Here is a 19,371-nt window from a genome sequence, read left to right on the forward strand (position 1 = left end):
GTGCCTTCCTGTCGCCTTCCAGCTTTTCGGAAACTTTAATGAAAGACGATCTCGGAGTGGAGTGGAGCCCGGAAGCAGGGCGGGACCTCTGCTCTGTATAAACATGGCCGTTAAATCCTTTACAGCGTCAGGTACTGCGTTTGGCTGAATTAGTTAGACTTTGAGGAAGTCGGTAAGGTTAACTAATACTGTAACAGGTGTAAAGAAAATGTAGACACGCAGCCAGTGCGTCTTATCTTTTTTTTCCCCTTAGTTTTTTTTTCTGTGCATGGGAGCGACATTTATAAACTTGATATAGTACTTTAAGCTAGCTAGCTAACACCGAGCTAACGCCGACGTCTCAGCGTCAACTTCTGTCAACTTTGTTCTGCCAGCCAGCCTCATCTGCTACTTGACTACTTCACAAAATGAAGGACTTGCCCACAGTGTCTCAATGAATGTTTTACATACGGATATCTTGGATTTGCTCAGCTAAGGGCTGACCTAGAAACTTTCTCCAAGATTTTCTCTTGGATAGTTTTTATTATATTATTTTTAATATTACTGGCAGCAGGATATCGTTTGCCAGGCGTCCGTTTGGGAACGTAAATTACATAAACAATGTTTCCTGCCAAAGTCACGAAACCGACCTTCAAGTGTTATCTCCCTCCTGCTCAGGTATGTACGGGCTCATGATCGATAATGGTACAGCATATTTTGGTTAGTGCAGTAATTGCCTGGGTTGATTAACACTTTGTTGACTTTCTGTTCTACGTGTTTGCGCATTGTCAGATAAGTAACACATGAATTGCACATTAAGCATCCATGCCAGCGGAGGTGTCTTCTTTCTACAGCACCACCGTACCATAAAATAGGGAAGCACTTCACCACATTGCTTTTGCTTTATGGTTATATATGTCAAGTGAAAAGTCACAAGGTAGCACAAGCAAAGGAAAAAAAAAGCCCCCCACCCATTTCTCGTATAAATTCGAGAAATGAAACCTTTAACAAACATACAGCTAATGTGCCACCATTTTGAAAAAGAGAAATAATTACCCAGCGGTTGGGCGTCTCATGTTTTGCCTACAGGTGTATGCAGCTCTAGACAGAGGGTAAGTGTTTGCTTACAGTCGCTGGCGGAGCAACCCAAATAAAACCAGTGCTTGTCTGAGACAGGCCAACACAAACATTGTACAAGGGTTTTAAAGTGTTTTGTATCTCTGTAACTTAAAAAAAGTCGCTGTTTTCAAGTACATAATAAGGATGGCTGTGCTCTTTTGATTACCGAGCTGGTGATGATAGTGTTTTTGTGTATCTTGATTATTTAAAACTGGGCATTTCACATTTTGGGTGAGTCTGTAAGTGATGCACTTAACAATAAAACTTAAGCAGGGTGGCAGTTCTTCATCAAGTTGTACTGAGTTGTTGTTGTTGTTGTGGTTTTTTTTGTTTTGTTTTTTTAAAGTAATGTTTTGATCATTTAAAAAAAAATTACTTTTTAAATTTTGCTTTGTCAAGCATTTAAGCGCAGGGATCATCAAATGTTAGTTTCAAAATAAAACCATAACTGTGTATAATATGAGTATAAGCAGTAACATGTAGAAATTTTAGCCCAATGTGTAAAAGTAATTCCTGCAGCTGAAACTTAGTGTTTTAACCTCACATCCATTTACTCAATCTCAAAGAGTAGAGCTTTACTTTAAGCACACAGCCATCCAGATACTAACAGACTGTCACAGCATCACAGGCAAGTTTTTAATAAGCATTTGCTGACAGCTGTACATGCTTGGTGCCTAATTTTGTAAGCAGCAAAAATTAGGCAATGGTATTGTTACCTGGGGCATGCTGTTGGTGTTTATGCAACAGTAATTTGCCAAAACAGCAACAGGATTTTCAGCTTGAATGCTAGGAGAGCACAGATTAATTTAAACTATGATTTGCAGGGTTCGTACATTGTAATAACACATTTGAACGGCAGGTTTTACTCTCTTACAGTGTAAAGATGCATAATTTTAATTGTTTATTAACTGTCTGTAGAGCTGGTAAATGACTAACTAAGATGTGGCGTGTGTGTCTGTCTCCAGACTGATGTGAAGAATACAGTTGAAAAACCTCTTAAAAAGTTGGAGGCAAAGTTGCTTTCAGGTAAGATTTTTTTTTTCTGCCTTAGAATAGTTGTCACTAAAATTTGTTTGATCACAGAGAAGTTAGTTTTCATGTTTACACAGTGTCTCATATTTTGCATTCATGAGTTGTGTGCTGTGTATAATCTCTGAATGAGCAGTTTTTCATTAACTAAGAAGTTTTGTGCTTGGTTACAGAGGTTTAGTGTGAGGAACCACACTGCTTTAAGCAGAGAGCAGGCAGAATTATCTAATAGTTATGCCTGATTATTTTTCTTAGTGACTTCAGAAATGTGAAATAGTTGGTCCAAAATGAACTGTTTTGTTTCAATAGAGGCGGATGAAAGAGACATTTTATCAAAAGCAGCTAGTCTATTTCAGTTCACAGTACAAATTTGATAGCTTGGGTGTCTGTGAGAACTGAGCATAAGGTTCATGAAATGGAGAACTAGAATGAATGTTTCTGCTTTTTATTTTTTGTTATATTCTAGTAAACTATTTGCAACACAGAGTCGGTGGTGCATTTCCTTAGACAGCTATCTAGTGTCAAAGTCTCAATACTTGACTATTAAAGTTTGTACAATGCCCACCGCAGACTGACTTACTGGTAATGGCTCCAGGCAGGTTTTTTTTGCGCATAGACTGTATATAAAAGACCGCCCCTCTTCTGGGTCTGAAAAGGGAAGGCAGTGTAGAAATGTCCTAAACTTGCAACCTGGTTGCTAGGAAACAAGATGACATACTACATGTGCAATGAAAGTTTTAATGAAGTCTTACTGTGCTTGTTCTTGTTTTTATCGCAAGTGGGTCATTTTAGCCTTTTGGCACGTGGTTGATAGGCAATACGATTGTATCATAACATCTAGTCAACTGCACTGCAGCAGGTGCTCTGGCAGAAATTCCTCTTCATAACTATTTATAAACGTCACCCGAATGGTGTTTCGTCCTCTGTCAACATTTTTTTGTTAACAGGAAACAACAGCCTTTAAACTTAGAAGCTAAAGTGGATTCAGCTTAGGAATCTCAACCGTTCAAGATGTGCCTACTGATGCAAATATTATCATTACAATGGCAGACTGTAGTTGTATCATTAACTGAAACAGCAGGAAAGCCTTTAGTTTAGTAGTTTCAGTATTATCTGGGAGCTTGTGAGCCTCGTGGAAATGGCTTGTCATGCTCTTTGTATAATATACTGTAAACTGAGCCTAATTTTGGTTGCAAGTTTTACTGTTTTGTTTTTTTTAATGAAGTTCTTCAGAGCTACTGTTTTTCATTTTCAGTCATGTGACATGTAAAATTGTAGTTTAATAAAGTGTAGGCTAATTTAGGTCACAAGTAAGATGACAGATTTAACTAACCTGATGTACTAGTTATGAGGTAAGTGTGGTATTGCCTGAAGGCTGTTGGTTATTTCCCTTTTTGAATTGTGAGCAAGACAGACTAACAGGTTACACGATTAGCTTCCCTATTTTTAACTGTGCAGTCTCAGTTGGCTCCTCTGAGGCAGGGCTTTGAATTCGCCTCTAAAGAACTCCACCCTCTGTAACAGTTCTCATCTTTTTAAAAATTGCAGACCAACCTTTTATAGCCGGATTCACGTGAAGGTACAAAGTCCGCATTGCTCATGTAAATGGTGTATGAAAAACGCTGACCCATTTAGATATAGGAGAACTGAGGGTTACCGTCTCACTTGTTTTTTGCAGACATTTAAGAGGTGTGTGGAGAGAATTGGCTTTTAGCGCCAGCTTTTTAAATTGTTTAGTGTTTGCTTTAGAAACACATCCTTTTGCAGTCATACATGAGAAACGTGATCAGATATGCAAGAGTGATCTCTGGCTCAACTAATGTACTTTCTAAGGAAAGTACCCCAATGTTTGCTGTGGTTTTTTTTTTTTTTTTTTTTTTTTTTTTTTTTTAAATCATCGTTTGTAAAAACGTAAAGAAAATTGAAACGATGGAGACATTCTTTTGAGTATGAAGACATTTGCCCCTCCAAAATCCAGCGGTGGAGGGCCTGAGTTAACCAGAGTCCCATCAGTCATTGGGTCTAACCCTGATCTAAAACGTTAGTTTCTCATAAAGCATAATAATGTTAAGTATTTCTTTCTTGTACTCTTCCTTCCAGTATTATGAAGTACAATTAACCTTGTTAGACTGGGTGGACTTGCTTTTTAAATCTGATGTGACATCATTGTTAAAGCATGCAAAGACTTGTAAAAACACAGATACTTTATTCAAGTCTTTACTTTACTTAGTAAGAAGTTAATAGCATTATTATAGCGTTACTGCTGTCTACATATTAGTTTGCGGTAAAGTTTGTGGGATTATTTTTAATTGATGTGTATCAGCATGCATTGGTGTACTTTGCAAGCTGTGACTATTTTCCTTCTGCACTGTCAGCAAAACCCAGATCTGAGCTACTGCTTCACCATCCATCTTAACATATCAAGTAGCAGTAGATGGTAGATGGGGAAAGTAGCTGCAAGAAATTGTAATGATTTTTATTTATACACGAGCTATCATGCACGCACAGGCAAAAGAAAATGTACTCTCTGGATATTGTTTATAATTTATATTATTGTTTATAATATATCACATGAGTACGGCTGTGAATAGAGTTTTCAGGTAATCGTCTTGATTAAAGTCCAATATTTTATGACTCACCTGTGTCTGAGTATACTTCAAAGTCAGCATTGTTTGACTTGTGATATGATTGTTTCATTTTCCCTCTTCTCTAATTTATCTAGATCATCTTAAGTATTCAGGCTTCTTTGCTTTCCTTTGTCCTCCTCTGATGGCCATTCATAATTTAACTTAAAGGTTGTGTGGAATTTTTTTGCAGTGTTAATCTTTCCCAGTATAAGAAGCATAGAAAATGATTGTGTAATTAAAAATTTAAGCAAGGTCTGCATGTATAATTATAAGTCCAAGAGATGGTATATGCAATTATGGAGTATGCATTTTGTCCAGAAAAGTATTCTGTCAGAATTTACTGTGTTTATGAATGTATGTAAATATAAAGCATAAATAAAACAGTTTGATGCTGTATTGCAACATGATACCTTTTTAAATTGATGTCAGTACAGTGGAAATACACAAGCTGTTTTTTGGACTTCCTTTGAGTTTCCAATTTTTGTTTTCTACTTGTTTCTTTAATAACCTTTGGATTTACACTGGTCTTTTTGCTCATTTATTTGTCACTAGGTGAGATAGTAGTTAATGAGGTGAACTTTGTGAGGAAATGTATCAGCACTGAAAACAACCAAGAAGGCCTTTGGGGGAAGCTGATATGTACCAACTTTAAGGTGTCCTTCATTCCTCAGGACACTTCACCAAAGCAGGTATTTGAGTGGATTTCTTAGTAGCAGTTAAGCAATTTAGAGGAAAAATAGTGTGAAAATTAATTTTTGAGGTTCTTAAGAGTACCTAATGTTCGTTTGTTTTTTGTTATTTTTTTTAAGGGGGGGCAAATTTCAATTATATATTTGGATGTGATATATGTTAGTATCGCCAGCACCATGCTGCAGAATAGATTGAATACTGTTACTTTACAGCCTTCTGGCAAAGAGGAAGGAAAACTCGTGTACTTTCCTGCTCTACATTGTCAGTGATATCGCACAAGAAGTGAGAGAACAGACGTCATTTCCACCTATGTGGCAGATTGGCGACTTGATAAGAAAATGGAACTTGATCATTGCTTAGTCTGGGAAAGTTAACTCAATATATCAAACAGCCTTTTAAGACCGTTTTCAGTTAGTTTGGGGGCTAATACATTTTCTGCAACACGTCAAACCTACTTTTTTGTTTTTCTCCTTTCACTACAGAAGTCCACGTTGTCCCACCTGCTGCTTGGAGAGCATGACATCCCCCTGACCTGTCTGGAGCAAGTAGTAACAGGTATCTCATTCCAATTCCAAATTTTAGGGAAAGAATTTTAAGGAAATGCTTTGATATTCTTTTTTTTTTTTTTCTTAATGTTTGTGAGGAAAATATTCTTGGAATTGCCTGAGCTCAAATTAAATGTCTTGAAATCCCATTATAGCACAGAATGTGAATTTTATTAATGATGTTAGGCCATCATTTTGTGCATTTGGCAACTGTGTGGTCACAAACACAGACGCTTAGCCCACTCATTGTATAGGAGCACCTAGTGTCATTCCCTTTTTCCTGGTCAGTGATCTGATAGCAAATGATCTCATGGCTAATGCAGTGTTTAGCAACAGTGCTACCCAGCTTAGGATTAGCTTTGTTTATATATCTCACTGCAGTCCATTGCTGACACTGCAAGGGTGACTGCCCAGAACAAGGTTTATTGTGTTATGGGGTTTTGTTTTACCCGGCTTGTTTTTGAGCTGTATGACCTCGGCATCTAAGGACACTATCACTGTGGGACAAGAGCAAATATAAGGGCATCGGGAGTAAAATAAGACCTTAATGCTGGTTCACTTATAAAATCAAATACTGGTATAAAATTAACTGCAGACATGCACTGTGATAGATGTGACAAAATGCTGTCAGCAACACTGATGGTACAACAACACAGCGTCCCAGCACTACCCACAGGGCAGCCAAATAAAAATATCTGAATAAAATACAAATCTGAGCAGTTAAAAAGAAAGAGATGCATATTTATTTAATGAAATCTGGTCTTTTGTCATTATTTAATCTGAATATTGTGTCAAATCATTGTGATTTGCTTGCCCCTGTTCCTCTTGTCATTATGCCATCAGTGTCACCATGAGGCAATATAAAGTAGTGACTTTAATAAGTTAAGTTGCTGAGGAAAGTAGTTCAAACGGCTTACATGGTGCTGTTGTATTATAGGAGAATGAGTACTATTAGAATCCAACTAAAGTTAGCATGCACAGCTAATCAGGCTAAATTGTTTTAACCATGTTTGTTAGGTTCTTCATAAGAATCTAGTGAAATAAGCACAGTATAACTCCATAACAATTAATTAAATTTAATCACAGTATGAGGGATCGGCATCAAAGAGGCAGCAACAGAGACAGGAGAGAATGGGGCCAAAGTTTACCAAGTATCAAGTGGTGTCCTTCATTAGCATTACACTCCACAGAATAGTACATTTTTGGAAATTCAGTCATCAAAAATTAGTTTTCTTTTTACGTTTTGTGTTTGTTCCTTTCAGTGAATGATACAAAGGGGAAGAAGAAAGTATTGGGCTCCAACCAGAAGCTGAAGTTCAACCCCACTGAGCTCATACTGTACTGCAAAGACTTGCGCGTGATACGGTTCTGTTTTGAAGAAGCTGGACCTGAAAGCGCCAGAAAGGTCAGTGAAACAGAAACATCATCATGCTTTGAGTCAAAATGCCCATTTAAGCTGTTTAGGAGACTTTACTGGGTACATAATGCTAGTTTAGACCCCACACTGACATGTGACCCAAAAATTTGATATAGTGGATTGAGGTCTGGGGGCTACGTGGGCCTTTTGTCTGCAGAAAGGGCATGTTTTATTGTGGGTACATTGTGGTCAACATGAGCAACATTAGGACTTGGGTAGGATGTGGCATCTAAATGAAGCTTGGTTGATGCTGTGGGGCCTGAATGGTGTCAAGAGAAATGTCTCCCTCATCATTACACCCCTACCCTCAACTGGGATTGTTCATACAATGCAGGGTTGAATCACACATTAAAAAAAAATAAATAAATAAATTTTGATTGTACTATCTGTCGCAGAGACTCATTGGACCAGGTACCAGGTTTCATTTGAAAGGATTCTTGAACCCCCCCCAGTATTATTTTCATGAAGAGTGATGGACATGGGGATCTTGGGAATTTTGGCAATTATAACATGGTTAAATATTTAAAGAGGTAATAAGCATTTGAACAGGGTACCTAATGAGACACTCATAGTATTTATTTTCTCAGACCAAACAGGAAATTGTGGGTGGATATTTGAAGTAATAATAAATTTTATACAGTAACCAAACAGGATATTGAAACTACTATTAAACTATGATACTACTGAACAACTGTGTATCATATCAGTGGTATGTTGGTAGTGGCGGTAGCAGCATTAAAAAAAATGAGCAATGGCTACCTCATTTCCCACATTCACCATTTTCACCAAAGTTACCAAAGTAAAACTTGTGACTTGTCACATAAATGTGGTGTCAGATTTAAACAGTTGCAAACCTGTTCTTTAATCACATTAAAGCCTATAAATTCATGCCTTGTATCTGAATAACTATTTAGAAATAACCTTTTGGTTTTCTAGTCTTCGATTTAAACGTTGGTTATTGTTGACCAAACTTTTTCTTTCCCATACTGACTACATACCCACATTGAGTTTCAAGTTATGACCACATCCTCTGTGACAGCAATATTTATATTAGACCAGGTTTTCTGTGTTTCTTTGTCAGCCTCCGTTAGAATAGGAACTTCTCAATTAGCATATTTGCTGAAGGTACAATACGAAAGGACCCTGAGAACAATACTCAGTCAAAGCAGAGGAAGCAGAATTTGATCCTGATTGTAGGAACGACTGGCAGTGTAACTCTGACTCATCTCCTGCACAGAGAACAAATGGTTCATTATTGATGCCCAGCTGATTTAGTAGAGCTACAGTTTGGTAGGCAGCAAGTAGGCCCAGAAGCACAGTTGTGGAAATATACATGTTCTGTTTAAGGTTGATTATGTATAGAGCACTAAAATTAAAAATGTCTCCCCTCCTGCACTCCTTGTGAGCTTATTTATGGACACCGTGTATGTAATTACAGCGTAAAACAGGACTCGGTTCTTTTTCTTTTTCTGACATATGGAATTATGCCAGCCTATAATGGCCCATTTTGCCATAGGAAATTACAGAGTGTGGAGCAGCCTTTGTACGCACACACACACACGAGGACAGACGCACACACTTGTTCTGTGCCCTCTAGTATCATTCACAGCTTTAGCTCTGAATGACTTGCTTTGTATGACTAAAGTTGAGCCTCACAGAGATTCAGCTCTGAACTCAGAGCACTAGAATGTGTGTTAGACATTTTCTACCCCAGGGTTGACTGCTTGTGTTGGTATTATTTAAAAAAACATGCCTCTGAGTTAATGTTAGCACTTGGATAAACCTGGACTGGGAAGTTATGATGAAACCTAATCTGCCTTGACAATATTTATTATACCTCTCACTTCTACTTCTTTTGTACTGCATATCCCATAGTACTTAGTAGTTCTCTTTTTTAATTATAGGTTTGCCTGGCTATTGCCCACTACTCTCATCCAGCTGATCTTCAACTGCTGTTTGGCTTTGAGTATCAAGGACGGCGATACCATGAATCTAAAGGTATCGCCTGTGGATTGCTATAGTTCTTTCACTGTTTGTAAAAGACCTGCCATATTATTTGAAAGTGAACAATGTTTTAATTTCATGTATAAATAAGTGTATATGTTTTTTGTTTGTTTTTGGTTTTCTTCTCTCAGAGGAACGAGTCAATGGTTCCACCCCGAGAGGATTACAGACCCCCATTTTTGACCGTTCCTCTGATTGGGATCGGGAAATCAAGAGAACGAATGCTTCAGAGTGGAGAGTGTGCTCCATCAACCAGAGTTATGCCGTCTCATCAAGGTTTTTAGCTCATGCATTCGGTCCTACTTGTTACGAACCTCTTTTAAAATCCTTTTTTGATGACATGTGACATAATGTGCCTTTTCCACATTATATTGAGGTACCTGACAAGAAAAACAAAAACTAACATGTCAGTCTGGTTTTGACAAAACAGTCTATTCATCTCAGTTCAGCAGCATTATCGCCAGAGATGGTTTCAAAGCATAGACATTATATGGTCGTAGCCAGAGTGATATTGCCCTTTAGTAAGCCTGGAGAAGAGCATCTTCACTGTTGTCATCTTGGTAGTTTTGTAATAGGACATGACGACAAAGGAGTGGCTCTGACTTGCACTGGCTAAAAACTTATAGTTTACATGTCCTGAGACTGGAAAATCCTCCCTTCTGACTCTGTGATTTTTCAAAATGAACTTCGTGTTTTATTCAGTATAAGTGGAGACTAGCCATTGAGTTGTCAAGAAAGTTTTCAAGATCACAGAGGAAGGGAGCCAAATTCTGTTTTCAGTCAACTTTTATAAAATCTAGTCTTTTAACCAAAGGAGTCGCCCCCTGGTGTTCATTACAGAGGATCAATTATTCACCAAGACAAACACACAACATGGGCCTGAAATAATCCAAAACAATAGCAAAACAGTTTAACAGCAATTTAATAAACCACCTGTCATAAAACCAAGAAAAATAATTTATTTAAAACTAAGAATGACATTGTTGTTTATTTGGCAATTAACAGACTGAAGTCACATTTTTATACCCAGATTTAAGCCAGCACGCTGGACTTCTCTGCAGAGTCATCAAGTGTAACATTCAACCACTAAAACTAATTTTTCTTTTCAGAAATATGGGTAAATAATTGTAATTTGTCATCTAAAAAGTGCTTCACCCTTTTCTGCTTCTTTATAAAACTGTAAATGACATAATTCAAGTATATAACAATAATTGTAGTTTAGCATTAAAAATATGATTTTAATAAAAGGGCTTGCACATACCGGTCGATTAGAAACATAAACAAATATTTTGAGATGTTGTCTTTTGCCAATACTGTTAATTTAGGGCATCTGTGCCATATACCTTTATTAGATGGTGGTCTAATAAATTTGTTAACCACTTATACCTTTATTATTATTATTATTATTATTATTATTATTATTATTATTATTATTATTATTATTTTCACTCTGTTTTGGGTTAGTGTCTTAGCTGTTATTTACTTAATCCGCTTTAAATGATGTCTTGTGTTTGTTTCACGTGTTAACACCAGTCTCTCTTTTTTTTTTCTAGTCTTCCAGAGCACATTGTAGTCCCGTCATCTCTGACAGATCAAGATCTGATGCAGTATGCATCATCATTCACTGATCGTCGCATCCCTGTGAGTATCTATACTCCAACAGAGCGCATGTTTATCGGAAGTCTCTAATAAACGTTATGCTTCCAAATACACTTCCATTTAGGTCATTATTTAACCTGCAGTGTTTTTTTTTTTTTTTTTTGTTTTTGTTTTTTTTTTTTTTAGACAAAGCACAGGCCCACCAATGGAGTTATCCCACTTATTGTTTAATTTAACTGATCAGAGCCTCCCTATTACTTTGTTGCTGACCAGTGACTGTTTAATTAATGTCTGTTTTTTGCAGATGTGGTGCTGGAGTCACTCCAATGGGAGTGCTCTTGTCCGGATGGCCAGCTTAACTGATCCATTACAGCAAAAGAAGACTGAGCAGAAGTAAGACTATCTACTTCATTCAGGTTCAGAACCTAAATTGAAAATGATTTTTTTTTTCTCAGTCCATTAAGAAAGTGCTACTTTAGGAGAAGGAAATACAAGTCTGAACATTCAGTTTCTGCTCAGGTTTTTGATATTTAAATTGTTTACATTAGTCAAGTGTGCATCTTGTCATCACTGTCTGTGGTGATGTGTTGTAGAATCTTTGCCGCTATCACAAAAAGCCACCCGCAGCGCAATGAACCGTTTAGATCGGATCTGGACAAGAGTCTGCCTTCTATCCTGGACATCCAGAGCGCATTTGTTAAACTGAGGCAGATCTGTATCCTAGGTGAGCTCCACTGCAGCTTATAAAAGCAGTTGTAATTCAATGCTGTAAAAATGCAGGAGACTTAATGGCATTGGCGTGTACAGTTTTATACGTATAAACATACTGATGTTTTTTATTGTGCAGATCCGTTTGAGGAGTCTGAGGAGAGGTGGCTTTCAACCATTGAAAACTCTCGATGGCTTGAATATGTCAGGTATGTAAACAAGCTGACAGTGCATGACTGTGCATTGTAAACTCAAGAGGGTCATATACAATTTTAAAGGAAACAAATTTAAAGTGCGCCATAAGGCTGCATGTTTGTAAAAAGTAAAGAGTCAAAGTTAAATCTAGAATATAGGATTAAAAGGTGCTTTTTAAAATGATTTCTTAACACTTTCTTGTTTGCACAGGATTATTTAGACGCAGAAAAGACTAAAGGTATGATAACGGTTGGCAATAAATATCAATGCAGTTAACATGTTTGTTCCTTTTGTGACCAAAGGGCCTTTTTAAAACACTCTGCTGAGATGGTTTATCACTTAGAGGGAGGGAATTCCTCTGTCATTCTTCAAGGTAAACTCTCTTTGAGCCTTATTTTGTAGCCTTCACTCCTGCATGTGGGATTATGTTTTTCAATCATTTATTATATTACAGCTAAGTTTTACTTAAAATGTACAATAATATGCATTTAATGTATCAGTGCCACATAAGAGTCTGTGACTTATTACTCCTTTGTTCTGCACCTGCACAGAAGAGGAAGACCGAGACCTAAACTGTGTAGTATCCGCATTGATGCAGCTCATGTTGGACCCTCGCTATCGCAGCCTCATTGGCTTTCAGAGTTTGGTGCAGAAGGAGTGGGTGATGGCTGGCCATCGCTTCTTGGACAGATGTAACCACTTGAAGAAAAATGACAAAGAGGAGGTACTTGATTAATGTAATTTAAATTAATCCAACTATTCAAGAGATGTGACTTGACACCCCTGCTTCCTGCATCTGTTTTTTTTTTTTTGTTTGTTTGTTTTATGGGTAAAGTCCCCACTGTTCCTGTTGTTCCTGGACTGCGTGTGGCAGATGATGAACCAGTACCCAGCAGCATTTGAGTTCACAGAGACCTATCTGACAGTACTGAGTGACAGCATGTGGATCCCACTGTTCAGTACTTTCCTGTTCAGTTCATCCAAGCAGCGTGCCCAGCACTTGATGGTGAGGGATAGATTAATGTTTATGTATGCACTTGATCTGAATAAATGTAATCACCAGTGGAAATGCCATAATGAGCAGTAAATGCAACTGTGTGTATGTTTGTGAGAGAGGTCTGTCTGTTGAAAAAATAAATAAAGAGGAATAATGAATTGGAAATGAATAGAAAAGAAGGAAAGCATAACTTGAGGATGTGTCACTGAATGTTTCAGACTGTAATTTCCTTCTGTGCGTGCCAGATAATTGACAGGAAAGAGTACAACAAAAAGAGAGGATAACATTTAACTTGTGGTCAAGACAAAAGCAAGTTGTGGACCTTTCTTTTCTTTTTTTCTCCTTCTTACTTTCATGTATTGAAACTGTTCCACTTGTGGAAGCTGCTTTTTATAGAGTATAGTAGTTCTTATTACATACAGAGTCACAGGGTAACATTGTCTTTACTCTGCAGGACTTTGCCAAGCACAAAGCCATCCCTCAAGGAGAAGACCAGGTTGTGTATTTCCCTCCAGTTTGGGAGTGGTCACAGCAGTTCTCCACTAAAGATCAAACCCTCTTTAACAACCCCATGTATGTAGGCAAAGGAGCTGCCTGTGTTCAGAACGGTGAAGTGAAAACCTTCAAACGCAAGGTACGCAAAGCACTGAGGTTCACCAGTTTTCAGGATTCGAATTAGCACATTTTCATGTGCATGGTCTCTCTCTCTGTTTTCTTTTTTCTTTTTTTTTTAAACTGTCGTTAAGAGGTTGACATCTTAAGATTTTTATATTTTTAAAGTGGCAATTTTCTAACAGTCAGATTGTAATTACAGAATTCCTCTGTCATTTGAAGGGAAAGTTTCACAGAATGTAAAGAATGCAAATACAGTAGTCTCTCTTCCACTTATCTCTTATTTATAGAAGTCAAAGGACATGTAGGTAATTTTGTATCGAGTCACCTTTGTCCTCTGAAATATCTGTAGTAAATGTACAGAAGGTGGATTATTAAACAGAAAAAATACATTTTTAGTTGTAACTTTTAGAGTCTTTGCAGTACAGCCTGTCACAGAGAGAGTCAAAATAGTCTAATTCTCAGTGTTTCCTCTTTTTATAGCAGAAAGCCTACAGTTCCACATTACGAGGGCTGCCCACAAATCTGCGTAATGGGGTAAAGGGTGGGGAGGAGACCCTGACCCGACGAAGCTCTCTAGCTAACGAGTTGAAGTCTGAGCTGACACCAGTGAAAGACTTAAGTCCATCTGAGCGCTTCTTCAAGGACTGGTTCTCCCGACCCGCTGACCTGCAGGGCCTTCTGATTCCCTTGCTCATGCCCTCTCACATGGCTTTTTGGAAGCTCTTCTTTCTCCGTTGGGTTCCTGAAGCCTGCATCTCCAAAGGAGGCCCAGTCACCACCTACCACAAGCTCTCCCAGCTGGTTGATGAAATTGAGATACTGCAGAGCCAACTCAGGCAATATAAGGGAACCAGTCCAGGCAACACACCACTCACCAGCTCAGGTGGAAACCCTACAGACCAACGGAGGATGTATTTTCAAGCCAGTTCTCCTGATGACCCGTCTACACCTCCAGAATACCTTACATCTTCCTTTCCTTTCACCCCAACGGGCAACCTTTCCCGCCGCACTGTCCAAGGGACTCCCATTAGCAAATTTCTGAATGGTGCAAGGATCTGGCTCTCAACAGAGACTCTTGCTAATGACACCGTCTGAGGACGTAGGACTCACTTTTTTGAGCCTAATACAGGTTTTTCTAACAACTAATCATCTTATTTTCTCTTACCTCTTTCTTAAATACCAAGAACTAAACTTAGAATTAGAAATATATGCCATTTTGGACTTATACTGAATTATTTATAAGCTAGAACTTGCGCCATTGATGCTGCATCCAAATCTGAGGTAATTTCTAGAGTAACGTCTGTAGCACTGAAAAATACAGTTGAGGAATTCAGTCTTTTAAGCACATCATTATTGGCCTTACCATGAGCTCTTGTATGACTGTGAAAGATCATAACTTTTAAGATGGATGTATTTTTATTTTTTGTCATCCATCTACTTAAAGAGTGCTTTTTAATACACCTTTTCTGACATTTACCTCTGAATTACTGTATGTTTTAAAGCAATAATGGAATGAGCTATATTTGTGATAGTGCTATGAGTTAAATTGTTATTTCTTTGGATTCTTATTGGTCAATAAGACGTCTCACTGAAATGGAGTAATGTTATATGAACTTTAAAGAAAAATTGCCCATTTTGTGTTGCAGCAGCAATGATGCTTTTCACTGAACACTGACTTCCAAGTAGTCAAGTTGCTTGTGCCTTCATGGAGATTTAATTGAAGATAATTTTTTTTTTAATTTATATTTCAGAAAGAGGAACAGAAAATAATACTGCTAACATGTATTATACGTCAAAAAAAGATCTGCCCTGGTTGAATGTAATGGGGTTTTTTTGTTTTGTTTTTCCTCTTGCACAAACTTACTGCTGTTTGCTACAAGTGCCCATATTTTAAGGGTTGTTTTTGTTTTCGGGTTTTTGCGATTGGTAGCAAATGGTGTGATTTCAGGGTCTAACTGTAGATTAACTCTATTTTTTGAAGCAGCAATAAGGACCTGTATTTTTAGTCTGCGGGGAAATGGAGCTGTGAGGACTTCAATCTGTGGTAGATATTTCCTCTTTTCTTACGAAGCAGTTTTATTAAACTTAGAGGCCTTCTGGTAAGGCACCAAGGAGAAATTCTTCAGAATAATAGTAGCTGAATGGTAATTTTTTTTTTTTTTTTTTCTTTCTTCAAAGTAAAGGGATGGACAGATGCTATGACTCAATCCAGTCCCTAGTTTGGTAAATGATGAATCAGATATCAGGCACTGAGTCCAAGCATTCAGAGAGCGTGACACAGTTTCAGGGCAGCACATTAGCAAGAAGTCATCTGGATACTGCAAAGCCTCATAAATGCATGTGCCTGTAATTTTGACATTGCAGGGTTCACTTGTAGAGAATGAAAAGTTTAAAAGCATGAACTGCACACACTGTTCAGCATACTGTATCCTTCCTCATTTCTCTTGATACATTTACTCTGCAGAGACTAATGGCAGCATTCGAAAACAAGAACTGAAGATGTAGTGCTAAACATGCCCCGCTGTTCTTTGTGCAACTGTGTGCTCTGTCTTGGCAAGTTTGGGAAAATGTCATCATCAATGGCATCAGTAAAAGATCACTGTGTAATTTCTCTTTAAAATGTTAAAATGCCGTTTATTGTCAAACCCTTTGTCATTCGCAGTGATCCTGCGATGCTAGATTGATCAGTTTCCAGTGATATGAGGGTTTTATTCTGCAATAACTAGTTCAGGTGTTTCTGTAGTGTATAATGTGAGTGCAAAACTGCTCTCCCAACTGCTATTAATTGCACAGTTTACTCAGTATATAGGATAGATTTGTTAAAGGCAGTTGTTAAATATAATTTTTGGCAAATATTATAAATATTGTATATGCTTGAAAATTTCCAATTAATATTTTTGATTAATGGTACTAAATAACTTTTATCCTTGATTTAGTCTCTATATTTTATGAAGAGATATTTATATGCTGTGTTATTTTTCCACTAATTCACAATGTTGCACTCTGCTGTAGCTGTATGATGACCGTGCTTCTTCTGTGGCACCGTTTGATATCGATTAACAGCAGATGTATTTATTCAGATATGCAAATGTTCTCTAAGAGGGATGGAGCAGCTGCTGGATGTCCTCTGTGCCTTTTTTTTGTTTGTTTGTTTTTTTGGGAAGATTGACCATTTTTGTAACTTTGTTCTAAATCTGTCGGCTTATCTTAGTTTTCTAAAAACTGTTGATTTGTACCAATTGTGTAAATTTAGTTAAATTTGGAGGTACTGCACTGAAGCTTTTTTTTTTTTTTCATAACAGAAAATACAGCTCAAATATGTACTAGTAACCAATCATTACATTAGTTTGCAAATGAAACTGTGTTCTGGCTTTTCTATGACATGTTCATGACAATAATACGTCTTTATCACAGCTAATTTGAAAGTTTTTGTTGTGGCATGAAAATTACCAAGTTGATATTCATGGGGAAAAAATCCATCAATGCAAAATGAGGAACCCCCCCCCCCCCCCCCCCAACAAACACCTGCTGGTTACCAATGGACAAAAAACTTTGAGTCCTCAAGTAGAATAAAAAAGAGCTGCCTAAGAGCCAGCGCATTTACCATCCTCGGTATGGTGTCATTAGTTATACATGGATTTTAAAGACTTTATCTTAGTATGATACATTTATAGATTTGTTATACACCCCTTAACATTATTTGTTGTGTTTTTTTTTGTGTACTTCCATAACAATGAAACTAGTATGTGAAATGGCACAGCTGGAATACAAAAGGAGAAACTATATCTGAGATTGAGACCAAGCCTTTTAAGGAGGCTGCACTTCAGTTTAAGTGTCTCTCTTTAATCTTGGCTGAGGTTTTCCTGCAAGAGCATAACTCTGATTACCCAGAGTGCCCTTTGACAGTGGCTCAGGAAAAAATTGCTGATCACAACAGGTGAGGTGCAGCAGTGGTTAGTTTAGTGTCACTAATGCTGCTGTTACGCAGCTCCAGAACTTTTCTCAGATGGGTTTTTTGTTCAGTAATGTTGTTGTCTGGACCCGGAGTTGTGGTAGGAGATCGTCAGAGGACTTATATAATCATCATGGAATTTCTTAGAGAATATCTGCAAAACCAAACTTGTTAATAGAAGTATAACCTGGAGAATAGTTGGTTTGACTGATGATTCTGACCCTTATTTTTTTTATCTAAAGGAGACCACTGAAGTTAATTTGGAAAAAGCTTGGAAAACAAATCCCAAACGCCTGCCCTGGAACCTTTTAGATGATTGCAGAGTAATGAGAATTGCTTTTAGACGGACATCAGTCAACCACACTACAAAACCAAAACAATGGATAACCGATGGATCTTATGAGATACCCTCATTGACTACTAAGAAAACTACAAATTTGCAGGATAAGATTTGTCAACATTGTTGTCAGTTTTGCATGATTTGCAGGATCAAAGGGGCCCTGAAGTAGCACTGTTATTACAATTTCATTGTTACAGGCTGTCGGCTGATTGTTGAAACATTACACTAACTTCTAAGATGAGCTCAGGCTAGTGTGTTACAAAGTTTCCTTTTTGAAAACACAAATTTGCTTGCTTTTATAGAGCATACATTCTTTCAGTTCATAGAAGTAAAAACACTGGTATAACTACCAGCATCAACAAGAGTTCTGCTCCACTGTATCATCTCACTGACAGATGCCACGGTAAGTCAGCCGTGTGCAATGTAAGGGAACTGGAAATATCACCGCTTGCGTGTGAGTTTTACCTTTGGAGAAATGTCTAAAAAAAACATGTTTCTTCTTAGAGTCTGTAAAGGCCTTGTACTGGAGCTGGCACCTTTCAGATGTTTCCAGCTAATGTGGACACACCTGCATATTTTTACTCTACAGTCACATGCCTTTTGTTTAACTCAAAGGTGGATTATCAACAAGGCAACACTTCCTGGTTTTCAGAACCTCCATGTGTTCGCTGCTTGTCAGTTCAGAGAATTAGCTCTTTTCATGTAAAAGCAAAGCCTTTGTTCATATTTCTTTCAGTCAAATCAGCATCTGCAGAGGAGATGACACAAAAAAAACTGCAGATCGTCATTTCAGGACAACAGGATTATGTACTGCTACTGTTTTTGAAATGAAATGGCAACTTTACTGCATCAAATGATTAAAGGTACCAAAACAAACGTATGAAGCATAAGCATGTAACTATTAATATACATAGGCTATAAAAATGACTAAAATTAATGGAGGGTTTCTGATGCTACAGAAAATATGAAGTTACTACACAATTGTAAATTCTGTTTGGTGCATGTCTTCAGCTCCCCCTGCTGTGTGACACTTCGTATTGTACATTTAATTAATTTAGACCGAGGTTATTAGAGTTCACAACACCCAAATTAAATAGTAAGTTGGTATGCAAAAAACTGAAAATCCCAAAAACTAGACGTTACAAAAACATTATGTATTTATATAAATGACTGAAATAAGACACACCAGCATGCAGGAAATATATTTAGTTTTTCTCAATTTGATCACATCTGTGAAAAATGGTTGGTATTGATTCACATGTTTACTGGGATTGGGATGTCTATATGACTGTAGAAAAAATAGTATTTTGTATACTATACCTATTTTGACCCTCTCAGATTGTACCCCTTATAATATAACTTCAGTCATATCACTGTAAAAACTAAAGCTAAGGCAGACACTGATCAAAACAAAGCAATAGCAAACAAAATGAAATGAAAATAACTGATACTAATATCTATATGTGCAATAAAGTGAATGAACGCCATGTTTTTTGGCTTTGATGTGTTGTGTTATTGCTGTTATTTTGAAAAAAATGGAAAAAATCTGCCAGAA

At 37.4% G+C, this 19,371-nt stretch overlaps 1 protein-coding gene across 2 annotated transcripts; it reads left to right on the forward strand.

Moving 5' to 3' along the window:
- The first annotated feature begins 84 nt into the window (after nt 1-84).
- On the forward strand, nt 85-17,017 carry mtmr10 (myotubularin related protein 10). 2 transcript variants are annotated; one of them, XM_084933581.1, is made up of 16 exons: nt 85-657; nt 2,064-2,124; nt 5,307-5,443; nt 5,927-5,999; nt 7,252-7,394; nt 9,311-9,404; nt 9,542-9,686; nt 10,964-11,051; nt 11,314-11,402; nt 11,603-11,733; nt 11,857-11,926; nt 12,215-12,285; nt 12,464-12,636; nt 12,748-12,918; nt 13,364-13,543; nt 14,005-17,017. In XM_084933581.1, the coding sequence occupies exons 1-16, from the start codon at nt 601-603 to the stop codon at nt 14,617-14,619; spliced, it is 2,298 nt and encodes a 765-aa protein (XP_084789707.1). In that variant the 5' UTR covers nt 85-600; the 3' UTR covers nt 14,620-17,017. The 2 variants fall into 2 exon arrangements, with proteins under 2 accessions (XP_084789707.1, XP_084789718.1); XM_084933592.1 differs by having other exon boundaries at nt 14,008-17,017.
- Nucleotides 17,018-19,371: the final 2,354 nt, after the last annotated feature.

This window comes from Perissodus microlepis, chromosome 1 (assembly GCF_051167445.1).
Source record: "Perissodus microlepis isolate ML-2025 ecotype Zambia chromosome 1, ASM5116744v1, whole genome shotgun sequence".
Lineage (NCBI taxonomy): Eukaryota > Metazoa > Chordata > Actinopteri > Cichliformes > Cichlidae > Perissodus > Perissodus microlepis.